This window comes from Oxyura jamaicensis, chromosome 12 (genome assembly GCF_011077185.1).
Source record: "Oxyura jamaicensis isolate SHBP4307 breed ruddy duck chromosome 12, BPBGC_Ojam_1.0, whole genome shotgun sequence".
NCBI lineage: Eukaryota > Metazoa > Chordata > Aves > Anseriformes > Anatidae > Oxyura > Oxyura jamaicensis.
In genome coordinates, this window is record NC_048904.1 from 17,693,928 (window position 1) to 17,714,738 (window position 20,811).

Genomic DNA, 20,811 nt, shown 5'->3' on the forward strand with positions numbered 1-20,811 from the left:
AAAAATACCTTGAGTACTAACTGAATATATACAAGAGATACTACTAGTGGACTTCAGGCCTCCTTTCTTGTTTAACAAAAAAAAACATTTAAAAATATTGTTTTATCTGCAAACAAAATGTGGATAGCTTCTAAGAGAAGTTTTACTGAAAAACACGTTTCAAAAAGCAGGTCTGGTAACATTTTGTCTCAGAAATCAATCACAGAAGCAAGACATTTGATCTAAGAAAATTTCTTTATTTAATTAATAATCTCATTAACTGCCGTTTTCATTCATAAATATAAAGTTGTAAAAAACCTCATGTGCAATCCTTACTTTTAAATTTGATTCTAATGGCTGCTTCTTAATACTCCAAACATGTGGAAATCAGTGCAATTTGACCGGGCGCCAACCACGAACTCTTACCAATGAAGTAATGCTGAGCGGAGCAGACGTTCTTCTCTATGCTGCAGCTTCTTCTTGCAAAAGGAACTAAATCTTTGGTAGTGTAATTAATATAGACAAACATTTAAAGAGTAGCACAGTTAATATTCACATTTATGCTGTAAAACAAAAGCAATTTATTTTCTTTAAATTAAGAAAAAAAGACCTAAGGAGCCCTGATTGTGAGATACAATTTCTTCTTTTGCACTGAAGTCAACAGCAATTCTGACCTGACCTCTGCGGGTGCGGGCCCTAAAGTAACTGCGGAAGTGTGAGGGATGCGGATCCAGTTAGTCAAATGCTTTAGAAACCATTCATGACTTTTTCCAATAGTGTACAGAAAAATATCTTACACTAAAAAAATAAAGACACAAACCCTTCTTAAATAGGAGGTGTAGAGTTTGCATGGTTTTTTACCTTAAGATCTCTCAACGCTAGCCTGAACAAGAGTTGTTTTGAAGTCATTGCACTTAGAACACTCGTTAGCGTTATCTCACAGAGGGTTAGATTCAATATAAACGTGTCTCTTCAGTTGCTCATTCAGTGAATACTTCACTCCTTACTCTTACAGGATTTGTGCTGTTGTCAGTGCAAGACCAGATTACATAGTCCATTAGGATAATGCAGTGCAACTCCTCCATCTCTTGGGACAAAGACAGTGAGTAAGTCTTAGCATGATAGGAATGTCTCAAAATGAAAATTGAAAACACATTTCACCAAGCCAGTATTCCTCTATGCACAGCACATCTAGAGAAAGCAGCATATCATGTTTGTGCACATTTCCATTTAGCTAAGTACAGTACAGAAAGAAACCAAAGCATTCTACCTTAATGAAATCAGAATAAATATGATCTGATTGAAAAAAAAAAAATAGCGGCCAAAATAACTTTTTAAAGAAACAACGAAGAACCGAAAACACAACCAAACAAGAAGTGATGAATGGCACATTTGGCAGGCAGGGTAACCATGCTTCCTCATTTTCAGCAGCAATAGCCCAATCTGAAGTGTTAGAAACTCGAGATGGCCACTGCACGTAGTGGTTCTACAGGGCTTCCAGCCGTCCTTCTGCTCGTTCAGACCACCTCAAAACACTAAGTGTCAAGCACAAGACTGTACTTAATGTTTTCCACGTCTGCCTTCAAAAGCATGGTGCTCTCTGTGTGCTAAGGGAGAGAGAAGGGAGGAGAAATAAAAAGAGAACATGTAAATTTTGTCAGGGGGTTGAAAAGATAAAGAGGAAAGACAGTGATGTACAAGCAGTCTAGGAAGACAATGAGCCAAGGAGAGATCTTTGGGAATACGCTGTTCTGATTACACATTTATGTAGAATCTGAAGAAAGGAATCCCTTAAAAACCTGTCTGTAGCTGGTTCCACTACATCAATTCCCACATTAAGAAGCATGCAGTCTTGGCAGCTATCAATATGTCTCTTACTAACTTCAGGTATATTAAGCATAAAGCTAAATACATTCTAAAATTAAATCTAAAATATTCTATGCTTTGAATAGTAGCTAACTCACTGAAGACACAGGACCATCTGTAATTCTTAAGTGAAAATTTCAATGCAAAGAGATGCTGTGTTTCTAAATGGCTAATGAAGAACCAGAGAGGTTATTCCCATGGAAATATCCCTCCAGCATCTTGTTTTTCTCTAACAGTGGTGGAAACGAACTAGTAAAAATACTTACGTTTATAGAACACTGCTTTAAAAGAGGTGTGTGGCAGAAGTTTATATATCTTTTCTAAAACTTTTGCTTCACTTGCTAAGGAAGCGTTCCCATTCCAGACCTGTATAACATCTTCACGGTCACGAACGCTGACGCTAACCCCTATTACTTCATCATCTGCATGGAAGAGGAAGCATCATTAAAAAAAAAATACTTGAAAAGTGAGATGCCTAATTCGATACTTATGTGCTGTGCAAGCGCCCAGAAGTTGAACAAACTGAAGCAATGAAAGAATCTCCAGTGCAGGGAATACAAGCGGTCAAACCAGACAAAACAGTCACTAGAAAGAAACAAACACTATTTATAGAAAGTACTGCAAATATTACCTCACAATGGTTTTAATGAAGCACCGCAAGATTATTCATCTTTATTAACACTTATCCTTGACCAGGAGGTAATCTTGTGATTCCCTTCAGCATGTGTAGTAATTGAAACTACTAAGGGAAATCTACCTTCAGTAGAATACTGCAAGCAAAAGCCTACAGCAGCACATTAGCTGTACTGTATTTTTCCACAGAAACTGTTTTTTTCTCCTTTGTGATAAAGCAGTGAAGGAACACTTCTGAACTGGTTGTTCAGTATCATCGTAACAGCTAGTTTTATCCGATATTTGTTTAGGAGAGCTAAACAGGGTCATAAGGGATGACGCAAAAGCGCCATTCGCATCACCCAGCCAGAAGAGCCAGCTCTGTAACTGAGCCTGGACGCACGAGATGGTCACGGGCTCGCGCTCACTGCCTGTGACTGAGCAGCAGCACTTGCTGATGCACCTTAGCACGCTGGCATTCCCAGTGCCTTCCTGGAGTCCATTTCCAAATGAAACGTGTAAGCACAGAAGAGACATTTATTCTGAAAGCGATTTCATTAAATCATTACATCTGAACAAAACCACATCTGAACTTGTGGATGATTAATGACTGTTTTCCAGTAAGCCAGCAAGGTATTTCAAGAATTTTACGTAAATTAAATCACACTAAAGGCTACTTTGACCTATGCAATGCTTTTAAGTGATAATGAAAACATCACCTTTGGCTAGAGTGCTAAGCTGGGGTTCAGAAGATCCAGGTTTCCATTACAGCTCTGTTATGGGTTTTAACATCACCACAGGCAAACCACACAGCTTCTCTGTGCTTCAGGTCTGCTCTGGTGCTTCCCCCAACAGCCCATAACCAGAAGAGACCACAATCGGTAATGGGCATCTATTTCATTTAGTTGCTTCCAACTGTGACAGTACAAACAATCTGGTATAGAAATGTAATTTGGTGTTCCAGAATTCTGGCATTGTAGAATTTAATATTAATCATTTAAATGCTGGCTAAGAGATAACTAAGACAATTAAAACCTTGATAATCTGCTGGCTTCCCAGGAACACAGGCTGTTGAGCTGGAACCTATAGGTCCTAGCTCTGCACTGAACAGCTGAAATACCTCATCCTCCTCTTCCTGAGGGTAGGTATGGATACAATACTAATATCACTTTTAAAAGGTACCTGCTGCACAACAATCCATGAACTGCTCTCCAATAGTTGCTAACAGGAGCTCTTTCCAAACTGCTGCCTAGGAAGAAGAAAAAAAGTTACTTTTGCTTTTCTCTCTCTTAATTTAAAAGTTAGGTTTGCTAGCTCAGGTTGGAGTACATTCTCTTTCTGAGGTTGTCTACACAAAAGTATTTGTTGCAAGTACATGCTGTGTTATATTAATAATTTCTTCAATACAGTTGGAAGAAGAGTTTAGACCCTGGAAATAAATACTTTTACATAGAATTGTTATAAAACATTTTTAATATTTAACTATATTTACTTTCTCTATATCTGTGTCCATGACCCATCCTAAACGCACTAATCAACGTACAGCCTGAAAGTAGAATTACCAAGAATTTCCCATGATAAAAGCCAGTAAGGCTCTACTTGTGATCATTTGTTTCTATGAAAAAGAATTACTACCCATGTTAAGTACCAGAAATCCCTAGTTAAAGGGATTTATTATTTAAACATCAAGTCTGATTTGCCTTGACTATGAAATAAGCCTGTCTTTCAACAAATTCAGATGCTCACTAGAGAGTTAAAACGGGGGGAAAACAACTATCTGCCAGTTTTCTTTGGCTCTGTTAGACCAATTACACTGTTATTTGCTTTTGGCATTTATTACCTAAGCAAAAGACCATACAAATCTTGGAATGCCTCTGGATCAACACGTTCAGTAATATGCTCCAAGGTGTGCATTTACAGGGACAGAAAATATAGATGTTGATGCACTGAGAAATAAATGTATTTCTCTGTATCACCATAACGACTTTTTAATGCACTTCTTTTAAGGAATTTCTGCTATTTGAAATTAACTTGAATTTTAGTACTATTAAAAAGAGCAATTAAATGCACCATGGTTAAAACAAAAGCAGAAGAAATAGCCATTAAATGCACCAGGGTTAAAACAAAAAGCAAGCAGCTACGGAGATGACAAACCAATAAACTGCTTTAATGGAGCTTCCAAGTACTCCTAAGCCATCTTCTGGACTACAAAGGACCAGACGTTCCTGTGAGTCATTACCACCTCATCCTACCCATAACGTGAAGCTATGCTATGGGAAGAACTGCTGCCGTGCCTCACGAGGCAGCTTGAGGATGTCAGAGTGAGCCTGAGAAATGATGCCCTTGCCTGCCAGTGTCCGGTCCGTACATTAACGTGAGATGACCATGCACAGTCATTACCGGGCGCAGTGCTCGCTACCGTGAGCTGTCCTCACGGCCTCATGGGTAGGAAGCACTTCATCCAGTAGTAAGCAGTTGCAGGATCAGGCTTATAAGGATCTAAAAAGTATTAGTTTTCATATTAAAAATCAGCATACAGAAGGGTCACCGTACACATGCAACAACATTTAAGTGTCAGTATTTTGTCAGTTTTTCATACCACTTCTAAGACTGGTGCCTTTAGAAAAAAAAAAAAAATGCATTTCCCTCCCTCCACACCCTCTCCAAGCACTGCTCTAGCATATTATCTTCCAGTGAGGGCTGTACAAGACGGCTCTTCTTGGCCAGAGAGATGAAGTCTGGGTGTGTGGTGATTAAAAGCATGAAGCCAAGACTGAGAAATAGGCATAAATATTTTATGCCATTTACAAAGGTATAAAAGCTGACTCAGGTTCATCTCCAATTAAACCTTTCAGAGGTACTTAATTTGAGATATCAGAAAGTAACCTCATGTCACAAAGTGGTGATCATTCTATGAAAAACAAGGCTTCTTTGGGGTCCCTAAATTCACTACACCGTAACACAGGCTCCCAAAACCACTTGTCACTGCTGACAATCTTCACACCGTGGGTTATAATAGGAAAAAGAACATTTCAGAGTCTTTTGTGATCACTGGGGATTGGAGGGACGAAAGCTGCAATTCACATATGGAAAAGAGCCCACAGGCAAAACCAATTAGCTTTTGGCTGAAGTTTCAAGTACCATCTTTCAGCATTTAATGCCTTCTGCAAGGCTGCCACATTTTTCTTACAGTTCATGTTTAGTATTTAAAGGCCTGATCCAGACCCCACCTGCACACACACAACATGTGAATAGGTCAGACCTCTTCTCTGTGGCAGGTCACAGGAAAAGTCACTTGCATGCATCTGACAGCACTGTGACACTCAGCACACACAAAGTCACTTGTTTCAGCAGGGCTAGAACGACAACATGCCTGTACATTTTATCTTCTGCATTTCTAAATTCCAGAAGGAGAAAACTAAGAAGCCCTACTTGCACAAGATGTGCACGTGAGGTGACTGACAACCTCAAACTCAATCTTGCCGAAGGGGATGATCCCACTATTCTTCTCTCCTTTACCCCACATAGTCATTAAAATAAACTCTCCTGGCTACACACTCAAATTAAAAATAAAAGACTTTCTGACATCATAGTGTGCTAAACTGGCTCAAAAACAGCTTGGTAAGCACCAAAGCCATCACAAGGGGGATGAGGAGAAGAGAATAAACAGGATCTTCTCTTTCAAGTGAAGAAAGACATTAGATGGGACTAGCTACCTGTGGAGAGAAAGCCTTAGTCCACATTTGTCCTGAGAAAGGCACAGTGCTCCTCACTCTCACACGTAGTGCATACAAGCAGCGCCAAGCACTAGCAGTCCTAATAAGTCTGACACAATGTTTGGGAGCATTTGGCACTTTGTGAAACTCTGGAAGTTGTGCTGAACCATGTGTGTGGATTGTTGAAGAGCATTATTGAGGTTCTGGCTGTAATATTATCAGGAGGAGGTTTTTATGTTTTGCTCTGCATGCCTGGAAGCAAACTGAGTCTTGAGAACAAAGGTGTTTATAGAATACCATCTTTGTCAAACGGAATACAATGCTACAGCTTTCATTTGATTTATAAAACCTTGATAAATGTGATCAAAAACAAGAGATACTAAATTAGCTGAAAATAAACTTTTGCTCACTGTCTTAAAGTGAAAGATTACAGACTTTAAAATGGTGTTTGGTTGTTGTATTGGGTGATGTCAAAACTAGAAAGTCTAACAACAGCTTTATCACATGGAATTTAAAGGAACCCCCTTACAAAAAAAATCCAAGGAAAGAATCAGTATTACATACCGTACTTTCTTTAGGGACCTTCATTTTCCATATACCTCCCTTGGCATTGCTTTCCTCTTCCCTGGTTATGGGAAATAGATCAGTAAAATAAGCATTCAGATCCACATCAAGATAAACCTGTGCTCAGGGGTTAATTTTCCCAGAAAAATCCCATTTGAAATGCAATTACTAACTCTGGGTAGCCTGACTCAAATTATGACTTCTGACATCAGACATAATTCTCCCATTGTTCATATGAACTGTATCTCTCAACACCTAATCCCTCTCCCAAGTTTTGTGTGTTGGAAAATATATACATTTTCTGGGGCTGCAGACTAGCTTTGAAGTGGCTGCACACTATATGGGAACAAGCCACAAAGCAATTTTATGTTTTACTATGGTAACCTTTTATTTTGGAAGAACTCTGGCACATATCACTTTCACAGAATCAACTTATTACTCTCAAGCTTATCCACTTTAATAAAAAAACGAGTACACTTAATTTCAGTCTTGTGACAACTAGAAATTGTCTTTGTTTAAAGAAAGACTGAAGTTGTCTGGGGCCAGGACAACCTTTGAACTGTCTTTTGATGACAAAGGTGCAACACAGAAACTTCTGAACTTTCCAAGTTCTCTGTTACAATTCTTTCAATAAAATTTTAAATTTTAGGGCTTCTAGTTTTCTGTGAAGGTTCTGTAAAAGCAAAGCTAAAGGCACAACCTAAAAGTCACTTTTGGAGCAGCTAAAGCCATTATGAAAGCCACAGAGACTCTCCAGGTCAGTGATGTCCCCCTGGTCCAAACAAACACCTGGGGCAGAAGGAAGGAAACCTTTGCAAGTCCTTAATTTGTTCTTCTGAATTTGTTTTTCCTCCTAAAAACCAATGCTGCGGTTAGCCAGTACAGCGTAACTGCAATCTGAGAAAAGCTTCTCTGCAGTAAGTACTGTTAAGTCAGGGGGTTACCAACAGTATCAGCTTCTTGCAATCCCTTCCCTAAAAGGCAGCACATACATTTACTTAGTCTTAAAACTGATGTATCATTTTCAGGAAAAGCCTTTGCATTTCACACCTTTAACAGTGATTTATCAAACCAAAACTAAGACTAGAAGACTAAAAATCCATTCAAAAATATCAAGGAACTGCACACACTGGCCCAGCCGATTTATACAGACACCAACATTTTGTTCAAACCCAATTTAGCTGTTCTGGCCAGTCACAGTATTTTTTAGAAAACTAACACATCTTCAGATGTGTTTCACTTTAAAGAAGTATTTGCCTCTTCAGTAGATTAGGACAGAAACCTCCTGTAGTAACTCAACATCCAGTTAGAGACACGATGATCCAGTTAGAGAACCCTAATCCAATTACAATCTAGTGCAAATGATGTCAAAAAGATCAAATCTCTTCAGCAAATGTTTAAGATAATTAAGATGTGAAGGAACTGGATCAGGAAGAAGGTATGCTAAACTCAATTTCTGAAAGGAAAACATCAATGATTTATACTTTATTTCATTACTATCCCACAATCAAGTAGGGACTTGCTGCAATGCACCACTTCATAATGCCTTAAGTCGGTTTTAACCCAAGCCTGTAAGTACATTTTAATGCATACTCCGTAATTTGTACAGGTGAAGAACAGCTAAGGACACACCAGTTATTTGCATCATTATTACGCTAGCTTCACTGCAAAGAAAAATTTGCAAGGTAATAGCGTGTTTCAGAGACAAGTAACATTCTGTGCAGTCTTGAACCAGATTTCAAAGGCACATTTTAATTTCTTAATTGTTAATGCATAATTTAATTTCTGGCATTTATGTTCAAAGGTGGACAATTAAATTACAGCCTGCACTTTTAATAACGATTCTCTTTAGTACAAGTCACTTTAAGCTTAACATAACCCCTAGGATACTTTTTGTAGGTCTCAAGGTCAGGCATTTGCAGGCAACAGAAAGGTGACGCTCCTGGCCCACGCCTGCCTCCTTTCCCCATGTCAGGTTTTCCCAGTGCCCGCTCCCAGATGTGTCTGATGATAACACACTTACCAAAGTGGCCGTCTTTCTCCCCGCATTAAGTGGTAACTACATCTCAGGGGCAAGCTTGTCACAGGAGGAATGTTGTTATAGACACTCCAGAAATTCTTTATAAAAGAAACAAAAATCAGTAGTTGCATTAACACAAGAAACTACATTTCACATGAATTTACTTCCTTGGTCATATTCTCTAAAACCATTACACATCTTACTCCTAGAGACCTGTCACCTTCTGCATTGTAAGAAAATGAAACTTCCTGCAATTTCACTTGTGTGTGTTTATACTGAAGGATGTCAGAACAAACTGGTACATTAAACTTCCTTAACATACTAAAGATATATACTTACATAAAATCTCTACCTTGTGTCACTAATGACTAACCTAAAAACTTCACTGGCATCACCTTGAACTACAAAGGAACAGCGATAATTCCATTGAATTAAATCCCTAACGAGCTGTCCAACTACTCTGCCTTCATCACAGTAAAAAAATTTCATGAGACAAAGAACTTGAGATACACGTTAATACAGGAATGGGGGAGAAATGAAAAGATCCAGGACCCATCAGAATACATGCCAGCTTTTCTGGTACTAAGAGCAGCAGCTGTCACGTGCTTGGGGTGGATAAAAGGCACCTAGAAGGTGTGGTGAGCAACAGGGAGGGATGATTGAAGGGATCCCAACTCCCTTTCTTCTTTATCCAACAGCCAGAACGAAGAAAGGATTTAAAAGACTTATGTTGCATCAACATGTAGTGATGCAACATTAAGCATTAGTACAACTAATTAAGTATTAGTTCATCTAATACTTAATCATTAGCACAACTTCGAAACAAAGACTGCAACATTATGCGATAAGATTTTGTAGCCCTTGGCAATTCCATCTAACAGCCATTACCATTATCCAGTCACAAGAAGGGAAGGAAAACTATTAAAAATGGGTATGAAAAAATCAGTGAGAAATAGGAATATTCATAGCGAGTTCCGTGCCACTGTGCAGTGCTGCTCCTCTCACCAATGAATATGGAAAAAGAGGCACAAACAAACAGCGGCTCCTGTGGGAGAGCCAACACCAGGCACTGGCTTCAGCTTTCCCCTTGTGCTTACCTGGCCTCGTGCCTGGGTCTTCCCAGGGGACCCAGAGGGATTCTTTATATTTTCAGCCCCAAATCCATGAAAAGAAAGCCTTAAGTTTTTTGAACAATAAAGACTAATAATTTAATCAATAAAGGCTGGATTCAGAGTGGGAAGATGGCTATTACCAGACTGTGTACACTGCTTTGTGATCTTAAGCTGACCCTTTTCCAACAGGGACAACAATAGCCAGCACAGCTGGTTTTGAAACAAGCCCACTGGCGCTGTCAGCTCAAACTTGACAGATGTTCCGCTGCACGGCTGATGCAACCATCCTGCTAACACAGGCATGGTAACCCTGGTACAAAACAAAAATGTAATTTACTTGCAAGAGATGTCCACTGATGGGCACTGGTAGATGACACAAACATGCAGAATTTCTCATTGCTGCATGATGTAAAAGCGTTTTGATGTGTCAGTTTGATAGATTCTTGTTTTTATTTTTTAAACAAATCATGCTCCAGGGTAGAAAGACGAAAAAAACACAGGCTGTAATATTTAGTATTTACGCAATGATTTTCTGTATTAAAACTTAGAGAAAAGTCATGAAAAATACTTGAGAACACATCAAGTAGAACAACGCAGCACAGGCGCTATGGGAACTCTGGAAAGTTTATGGGTGGGCTCGCCTGATCAAGCCAGTATATTTCCTCCTTTTCTGGTCTGGAAAGCCAAGCGAAATTCAAACAGTGACTAAGTAATACCACACACGACCACGCACAATAATGCTTACACTTCCTACCACAGGTAAGCACAGCCATGAGCGTGACTCACCCATATGGGTGTTAATGCTGCTTCACACCTTAAGTTTTACTTTTCTTGTGTGGCAGTTGCTAGAGCAAAGCCAGCCTTACCTGCACTGTTTGTACCGTATAAATCCTCCTCAAGTTCGAGGCACATTCAGCTGCTGTAGTACCAGGTAGTGACCTTGGGGGGGGGAAAGAAAGTAGGGATTAATAAAGACGTATATTAACAAGGGGGAAGAAGGGAGAAGTGAAACACACGAGTGTGAAGATGAAATATCCACGTATCAAAGTTACACAGTAAGATCCAATTCTAGTTATCATTAATCATTTAAAGATAATGGAAAGACCCAAGCTCGCATCCCCAGCTTGTTTGCCAGTGATTCCCAAGAGCCGGGGGCACCCCGAGACCCCCGGCACGCCGCAGGGGGGGCAGCGGCCGCCAGGTGGCAGCGGGCTCCAGCCCAGCGCAGCACCAGGAGCCCCCGGCCCTGCTCCGGCATCCCTCGGGTGGGCTGAAGGAGAACAAGATGCAGGGCTAACCGGTGTACTGCTGTTACACTGAGCTGATTTCACTGCACAGTTCATTCTTCAAGCTGTGTCTGCTACTGGTACTTGCCACAAAGCCAAGAGGTGCTTGGGCTGGTTTCAGTGCCAGGGCGCAGGGCTACGCTGCTGTACACCAGAGATGGGGTGAGCTTCTCCAGGTCACCCTCACACCAACTATTCCCAAGTTCCCATCCCAACCTGAGCTGTTGCCTTAAAGAACCGCAGCACCGCATTCTTTTCAGCCTTTGTGCCATCTCTCGGGTGTGTGCAATGCAGGGCAGCTCATCCAGCACGTCCCCAGGTGTCCTCGCTCCATCACCACCCACCTGACAATCCCAGCACGCGCCCCACAGGCACACTGTGAGAACGAGGTCAAAATTTCCGGGGCTCATTCCATTTAAAACCAGAAGCATTTTCCTCCTCAGAAGGCAACACAGGATTTGTAAAGCAGAACGAAGATCACAAAGCAACCTCCCATTGCACAGGAAGCTTGACATTCATTCAGAAGACTGAACCCAGAAACAGAAGCAACAAAGGAGACACAACAAACAGAGGGAAATACAGCTGCTGCTCGGGTACCTGCTGGAGAAAGATCCAAGGACAAAGGCAAACCAGACCCCAGTAACCCTCCCGTCTCTGTGGCTGCTGTGCATCTGATCAGCATGTAAAGCACTACAACAACTCTCGGTTGTTACAGGTATCATTCAGGCTCTGGGGCAGAAGCAATGAAATAATTAAATGAAATAATTAAACAGGCAGAACTGCTGAAGCAAGCACCTTCAGAACTTCTTCAGAACTTTAATACTGGCCCTCAGGTTTCGTGGGGGGCTCCTATCAAAGCAAATGACTTTAAAAAAAAAGGTCACACAAAAGCAGCAGAGAAACCCTTCCATCTTTTCCAGCACAGGAAGGACTAGCTAATGATCACTGGATACAAGACTACATTGCTGTGATGGACTCCATGAGAAAACGGCATTTGATGCCCCAATTTCAGTAATTAATTTAACGAGAGGTTATAAAAAACAGACAAGAAATCAATATAGTGCAGGTTTGAGTCCTGTGGTTCATGAACCACAAGAACTCCCATGGGAAGACCGATAATGTGAAAACAACAGCAAACAAAGCTTTCAGTGTGCTCAGAAGGAATTATTATAGTGACTGGTGGCATCTTTGTGCTCTGCGCTCACCATTAAAGAGCAAAAGGAAAAATCCCCGGGATTTAACAAAACCAAAGTCAGCTTTCAAACACACAAAACAATGAAAGTAGTAAGTTAAAAGAGATGTAAAACAGGGAGGTAACTTTGTCAATGAGGAATGGTGGATTTACAAACTATCACTTACTTTTTCCTTGCTGCTGACCACAAGTAGCACATCTCATTGTGTGTCATCTACTACAGACCTTTAATAGGCAAAACATGAGTAAGTTTTGCCTTGTTTCATACCACCGTTCAAAAGATTTCTTCTCTTACGTGCTGCTGTTTGCTAGCTGCAGATCACCAACCCCTAACTTTGCTGTACAACATGTGGCATATTCTCTGCATGCTCACATGATACCGCTCCCGAGATGCTGCCGTGGTAAGGTCTATTCAAATGAAAGAGAAATCCAGTCTGTAATGATAGCTTTCAAAGGTTATCTAGACATGGCTACACGGTAGCCATGTAGTTATTTTAATGCCATTTTAAAGATCAGCTAAGAATGAAAGACAGAATATTCCACTCCGAGGTCATTTTGATAGCTGCAGATCACATAGTTTGTCTGGAAAAAAAAAAACATCAGCTGGCAGAAAACACCAATCAACCAGCAAATTATTTGTTCTAAGAGTTAAGGTGACTGACTACTCATTTATTCTTAGTAACCTGCCTGGCAAGCACTTCGTGCCCACAAGATTACACTGCATTCTGTCAGCCTCGCACCCAGCTCCGAGAAGTGCCACTGATTTATGGGTGTGAGCATGAACCCCGAAACCTTATTAAGCAAATACTACTGAAGGGACTGTAAATGATAAAATGACAGCATGCATCAATTTAAAAGTTTCAGGACCATTTGCTGCAGAAGTTACACCTGCACAAATTGGGTTTAACGCATGAGCATAGGACAGAAACAGTATTTTAAATCACAGACAGCCAGAGAAGGAAAGAGTGCATTTCATTCAAAATTACAGATTGCTGACAGCAACGAACTGCAGCTGTTCTGCGACAGCCACCCAGAAACTAGTCAGATAACACAAATGACAACTGAGTGGGTTCTGTGCCTCAAAACCCAGGAAATAGTCTTTTTTTTAAAATGAATACATATAAAAAGTTTAGATTAAACTAGCACAAGTATTAGATGAGTTTCTAATGAAGAAGCCTGTAGATATTCCTATTCCAACAAATACTTGCAATATAAGCGAAGAGTAATAAGATGTTTGTGTACCTTGCAGAAAAAAACATCACACACTACTACAAAACAGAAAGCTTCATTTAAGGGTCTGTATTTGCAGGTCATCATGGGGTTCCTCCACTTCGGATAGTTTTGCTGCCATCAACAGTAACATCAGGCTGATGCACCACAATGAATTTTGAATTATTGCCATGGTGCTGTTTTGAATCAGCTCAACAAGCACTGCAAACCCCTCAGAGCAGGGGGGAAAAGGCTGTGTCAGAAAGCAGCTGGACACACAAAGCTCCTTTGGAGGTGGGCATGTCGGCCCACGGGCCACCAACCCATTAATGCACACCCAGCTTCCCCACAGAGCCTGCACATGAAATATTCAGCAGCTCGCCTGCTCTGTGCCCTGCACCTTCACCTTCCTGCACCTTCAGAATATTTATGGGCGAAGTTTCAGTGCAACTTCTGGAAGAACCGAGCTGCCTAACGAGGTCAGGCCCACCCCAGTAAACTGCAGGGGCATCAGTCAGAAGTGGAGCGTGGAAACAGAAATAGCCTACCCAAACTGGATCCTACTGCCAGCTTGCTTAGCTACGCCTTTATTATTCCAGCATGAATAAAGAACAAGAGACACGAAGATAAATTCCATTGTTTTATGCATGAATAAACCTCCAGGTGGTTGTGCTTATGGTAATGTGACACTGAACTGTAGCTCTTCTGTTTCCTTGCAAAGAGCCAAGGATAGAAGCTTTTTTTTCAGACGTAGTCACACTGGCCTTTGTTTCCCAGCGGGAATCACTCCACGGCTTTAGCGGGAGCTTTAAAAGCTGCCGGGTACTTCTGAAGATACCACTGTCAGTACTTTGACACAACTGGTTTGGGTACAAATAAGCAAAATATTTACTTGCAAAGCATAAACTCAAAAACATGCTGTGGCAACTAAATAAATCTGGCAATCCATCCTGAATGCAGACAAAGACTGATTTCAAGCCATCAAAGCCTGTCAAAATGCATTTACCGGGTTGAACGTTTTTATAATATTAACCATCATTTTTCATTGTAAGCCACCTACTCATGAGCTTTAATAGATGAAATAGATTATTCTAGATAAATAGGATTTTGCTATAGGGAAGAAGGGAAATTATTAAGTTTAGTTTCCAATATTTGATGTGTTCAGTTATAATGATTCACAATTATTATGAAAACAGCTCAGTTGTCTACTAAGCATTATTTATATAGATCTCATCGCTACAAACCTGGGAGAGAAAATTCAGCATATAGGGGTATATTTATGTGAGCATGTTTTCACTTTCCTGGAGTTGTCTATTAACATTGCATTACATCTGACAACATTCATTAGCATATTCTTCCTCTCAAAGATACAGAAGAGTTGAACCATAAACAAAATTACCTAAAAAGCACTGCTGAAGTGAGGCAAGAAAAGGCAGACGAAAGGCAACGAAACCTGCACTGTTGTGTGCATACACTCACACACACTTCCACTGACATGAGCGCATCTGTGACAGCACTTATCTGGAAATGAGACTTCTGTACTAGGCTTTTGTGATCTGCATTCAATTTCTGATAGCAGTGATTTGTAAAGAAGGGTACCCGTATTTTCTGTTGACTGAAAGTGGCATGTCAGCAAAACTGTCAGCTCAGATGCAGATCTTCAAAATACGTCTTTCTGCAAGGACGTGCAACATCTTCATCACTGCAAGTGCATACACACACTCTGGACCACGAACTGTAACCACTGACAAAACCTCTGGCTTCTCACTGAGAGCCTGAAAAAAGCAGACAGCTATTAGTACTCGTATCTTCTATTATTTTAGCAGGGAAAGGCTTACTTAGCGTAGCTTTAATCATAAGAGGGCATGCAACACCAGCTAGGAATTGTGCCCAAACATACACATCAAAAGGAAAATCAGTTTCACCATCTTTGTAATCACACAGATCGCATCTAGATCTACAATCCCAAGTCCCATTAAGGGTTAGTTTCAAGTGCCTAACCTGGCTTGTTATCCATGACATCCAAACCTTTGATGGTCATTTTGCTTAACTTCTCCTTTTGTGAAATCCCCGTGATGAACACCCTATACAACATGGATATAATGACCAGATTTCTAATACTTGTTTTTAAATTATTACCTTCACTGAGGCATAATCACACTTTGTTGTTAAAACAAGACTACGTAGCATTGCAACAACTAGAAATGCAATCTTTTGTTTAAAAGCCAGAGACAACTATGAGCAGAACTGTGCACTAATTCACAGCCACGCTGAGATGAGCAGGAGTGTGAAGATCCAGGAATCAGCTTCCCAAGGTGGTACCAAAGGCATCCACAAGACTTGCTGAAATTCCCCAGGCCTTGTAACATCACCAGGATATGGCATGCAAAGCACTACAAGAAGGCATGCAGGTATCAACTCGGAAACCTGCAGAATGGACACACAGAACAGCAGATCTAAAGCCTTGGTTTTAAAACACTTGGTACATCACCTTACATCTCATTAACATATTTTTTTAAAATCTTGTTTCTTTTAACAGGAAAAAATGACAGCTTCTGCCTTTGTATGTGAAATGGCTGGCCTGTGAGCATTTGAACATCATTCATGGGAACTTACTTGTCAAACTAGTGAATAATATTTTCCCAAACACTTTCATCATTCTCACTTTCCTAAAGCATATATGGAGCCCGATATAAGAAAGTGGTATCAGACTGTTAATATTTTAGACACGTACCAAGAAAGAAGGCTTAGCACTTACAGGAAATGCAAATGGCCCATGACACACGTGAGATAATGACAGTGAACCAGAACCTGGTCACAGCATTGCAGCCCTCAGATGTCACACCTGTGCCAAGGCATTTAGAGAAACAAGTGCTAATGCGGACAAAACAAAGGCATTTACTTCTGAGATGGGAGATGAATCCGGGACACTAAGGTAAAAATGAGGCCATTAAACCCAAGTGAATCACTTGGAAGCACGTCCCAAGCTGCTAGATGAAGTGCTACTTCCTGGATATTTACTTTGAGTGTGACTTAATGAAAAGACACGTGCTGGAGATTTTAGAATGTATGCCATGGATCTCTCACTATAGCGATAGAAAGATGCCTACCTATACATATCCATCTCAACATCTACTTACCCTAAAATTCCACTTCCTCCTACATCTCAGCCCCAAACCACTGTAATACGTAGAGGCGCTCAGAAGCGATAACGTCTCATGTCACAACACCACTGCTCCACACTAGGCACTGTGGAAGTACGTTAAAAATGCTCAGTTGTATTCTACAGAAAGTTTGTCCCATACAAGCCTAAGCACCAGTCCCCCAGCAAACCATGTGGGTGCACCAATAAACAGTACTGATGCTTCGGTGGAACTCTGTAGAGACACACATACCTCCACACACTGCAGTAATCTACGCTTCTGGTTGTGCATTAAGAGCTCTCATGTGCTTTTTAATGACTTACATTAAAAATAATAATCTTGTTCCCTGTCATTATTCTGCTACTGTTGCTGGTAAACAAAACTGTGCGGAGTGTATATAAGGCTAAAGACATGTTGATGCCTGGTCACACTTCTTTAAAAAAAATATACATTCACTTTTGGTTTTGTAAGGTAAGGAAGAATACTACCTAATTAAATGCACTTAGAAGGGATCAGAAGGAGGGAGCAAGAGAAGTGAACAGAATTACTGAGTTTTAAAGTCTGAAATGCAGCTGAACCAGGACTTGGGGGTGAGGGGGTCACGATACAGGTCAGTAACTGGAACTTCTGGCATAAATTGTACAAGCTAGACACACTTATCTCCACGTGCTCGTGTAAACAAGCAGATCTTCATGATAGCTTGCGTCAGAAGTGCTCCAAATACTGTTTTTAAGAAGTAACCAAACAAACAGAAAGACCCTGAACCTGACTGCAACTAAGTCACGGTTCAAAGGGGGCGAAACCAGGAGTGATTTGTGGGGTCACTTACATGGTTTGCGGGACCTGAGACCATTTGCATGCTTTCGTCAATCTCACGCTATTTCTCCATCAGGGAATAAAACAGGGGCAGAAGAGGGGAGGAGGAGATCAGGACAGTGCGAGGAAGGCGGTCAGCCTGCAGCAGGGCTCGCAGGGGAGAGAACCCAGCGAGGGAGGGGAGAGACATAACACGAGGTAGAAGGAGTGACACAGAAGGTTAATAACAAGACAAAAACACAATCCGGGAGCAGGCAGGCGAACAGGCCGGGATTTAAGCTTCAGTTTCGGCCTGGGCTCGGCACGGTGACCCCAACCCCCGGGCAGGCCAGGGCCCCCTCCCTCGCCTCCCCCCGCCCCGCGTCACGTCTAAATTTAGGGCTTAAAGCAACACCCGGGGCGCCGGCATCGATAGCTACAAAAGCAAAACTGGCTCGGAAAGTGATTTTATTAATAGCGGGTGGAAAGTTGGGGCGGGGGGGGGGAGGATGCAGCAAATTGGTCTGTTACCTCCAGAAGTTCTCCACCCCCGAAGCCAGCCCCCCATTAACACCCCCCCTCCTCCCCCCCGTCTCCCCCACTCACTTGTCGAGCCAGAAGGTCCAGGGCGAGTGCAGGGGCAGCGGCAGCCCCGGCCCCCCCTGCCCTCCCGGCCGCCCCTCCGGGGAGCTCGGGGGCTTTGGGCCCGGGGGGCCGGCGGGGGGGCTCAGCGCCATGTCCCTGCCCCGGCCGGCCCCGCAGCGCCGCCCGCATCGGGGGGGCGGGACGTGAGAGGGCGCGGGGTGGGGACAAGGGACGCGAAGAGGAGGAGGAGAGGAAGGGAGGAAGGACGGGAGGGGACAAGTCGGCTAGCGGGGGGACCACCCCAGACCCCGCGTCTGGGAGCGGTGCCCTAACGCCTCTTGAACTCAGGGCTCGGAGCTGTGACCATGTCCCTGGGGAGCCTGTCCCAGTGCCTGACCACCTGTGGGTGCAGAACCTTTCCTAACCCCCAGCCTGACCCTCCCCTGTCCCAGCTCCATGCCGTCCCCTCGGGTCCTGTCGCTGTCCCCAGAGAGCAGAGCTCAGCCCCTGCCCCACCGCTCCCCTCGTGAGGGAGCTGCAGGCCGCCATGAGGCCTCCCCTCAGCCTGCTCTGCTCTGGGCTGAACAAACCCAGGGACCTCAGCACTCCTGAGGCATCTTCCCCATCTTCATGAACCTCCGTTGGACACAGTTTTATGTCCTTCTTACATCCTGGTGCCCAGAATTGTACACAGTGAGGGACACGAGAACCAGAGGGACACAGGGACAGAGAAGCAGTGACAGACAGCAATAGATACAACTTGAGCACGCAGCTGACTTGGACGGGGATATTTATCTGTCTTCTCATCTTCTCCCCCTCCTAGTTAATTTACATGCTTGTTTTAAAGGGTGCCATTTCTTATAAACCAGCATGGATATGCGCTTTAAAAATCTCACATTATTTTTATAATAGTATTTCTTAATTTAAGATTCTCCCCGGTGGGACTATGCACAATAGTAAAGTTAAACACCCACATAAGCGATAGCAGGATCAAAGACCATGAATCACACAGGATTCCTTGCAAACACATTTAGTAGGATGAATAATTTTATATGTACTTCTTCCTAAAAGAAAAATCAATGAAGCCACACTCCTTTAAAAAAATGAAATCTAACAGTAAGTAAGGGTAGAGATCACCCGTAAAAAGCAGTCTGTACAGTGACAGTGAAGAACCAAAAAAAGTTAATGATTATGTTGTGCAGATGGAAAATGCTAACTGCTTAGCCAAATTAAATAAGATCTGGAAAACCAGTTGCACCATCTCTTGCAATTTAATTTACTGCTCTTTAAATAGAAGACAAGATAATGACTGCTTGGGAAAGCTTGGAGTCTAAAATTCATTGGTATGCCCACTCCAAGCTTTCTCCCTCTGTTTTAACAGCGAGCCCACCAAAAACATTCATCCTGAACAAAATACTACAATAAATGGTCGTATCTAGGCACAGCAGGCCTGTGCTTTCACAGGAGAGCTGGAGAAGAAGAGAAGGTAGGAGGGTGCTGACTTCCTCAAGGGCACACCTCACCTCTTGGTGTCCTGCTGAGGTTGCCAGTACAGTGCTCATTTTTGTCTATACAGCCAATCTCGCTTGAAATAAGGCCAAGACCTCAAACATGTACTACACAGTTAACTCTTTAAATCCACCGCCTGCCTCTGACAGGAACCACACGCTGCAGTGAAAGCCTCCAGATTCTACCATCAGAGAGCAGCTCATCATTTAAAACATTATAGCTCAGGCTGAAAACAAATTACCATGTTACAAACAACCTGAGCTGTAAGGAACAATATCAAAGTACAGCCCCCACACCTCCAAGACACTGAGTGAATACCAGGCAGCAGAGCCTGTATCATTACTCCAAATGAGACATGTAAAGCCTCTGTTTGTTTCTTGTTTACAGCAGTAAGCACCAGGCCTCACCAGCGGCACAAGGTACATCATGGGAATCTCCGATAACAGTAAATTAATCTGGTTGTGGAGGAAGGGCAATCACAGGATGCATTGAATTAGCACACGCAGCCCTTGCCTACAGACATTTCTAAGAAGTCGTGACACAGAGGCAGGAACAAGTCTCCTGAGGGGGATCTCACAAGGAGAAACAGTGGTGAGAACAACATCCTGATCCTGCTCAGCCTCCCCGCGCTGCCAGCATGCCTTGAACAAAAGCAATTCAGAGACTGAGTCCCAGGAAATTACTAGCACTTTTAGACAGATTTATGAGCTTTAATTAAAAATGTATTTCATTGATATTTGCCTCATATCTAGAATGTTCATTTTTAAAGAAACCCTGCTGATGCCATCTCCTGTGCTTTGGTACCTTCTCAAGCAGACCTACAACACACCAATTGTGTTTAGGTGCAACGCCATGCTCCAAGGTGGTGCAGAGATGAGGCTCACCACCACAGCAGAACTCTATCCCTTACTTACTTGTCCCATCCCAGCCACATCCTCACTTTGCTTGCAGAATCTCTAGGCAAAGAGAGGATTTTCTGCCAGGAAAGGTCTTATAAAGCAGAACCAGGCAGCCAAGAGCAGGAGTCAGCAGGCAGATCAGATCAGCTGATTGCAGATGGGTAACAGCTGAAACGTTCCCAGGTGACCACTGGTGGGAAAGAAATAATAAGAGAATAAAAGAAAAAATAATTAAATAATAATAAAAGTGGAGTGGGAAATACCATTCTGGCCCATTTGAGTGGGTCACTGCTTTCCTGCACTCAGTTTTAAGCACATGAACCT

At 42.3% G+C, this 20,811-nt stretch overlaps 1 protein-coding gene across 2 annotated transcripts; it reads right to left on the reverse strand.

Annotated features, from left to right (window-relative positions):
- Window positions 1-215: 215 nt before the first annotated feature.
- Window positions 216-20,570, reverse strand: EIF4E3 (eukaryotic translation initiation factor 4E family member 3). Of its 2 annotated transcripts, none has more exons than XM_035337904.1 (7): window positions 20,503-20,570; window positions 10,736-10,808; window positions 8,761-8,855; window positions 6,738-6,798; window positions 3,640-3,706; window positions 2,112-2,267; window positions 216-1,586 (listed from the first exon to the last, which is right to left on the reverse strand). In XM_035337904.1, the coding sequence occupies exons 1-7, from the start codon at window positions 20,520-20,522 to the stop codon at window positions 1,540-1,542; spliced, it is 519 nt and encodes a 172-aa protein (XP_035193795.1). In that variant the 5' UTR covers window positions 20,523-20,570; the 3' UTR covers window positions 216-1,539. The 2 variants fall into 2 exon arrangements, with proteins under 2 accessions (XP_035193795.1, XP_035193794.1); XM_035337903.1 differs by lacking the exon at window positions 20,503-20,570 and adding an exon at window positions 18,101-18,263.
- Window positions 20,571-20,811: the final 241 nt, after the last annotated feature.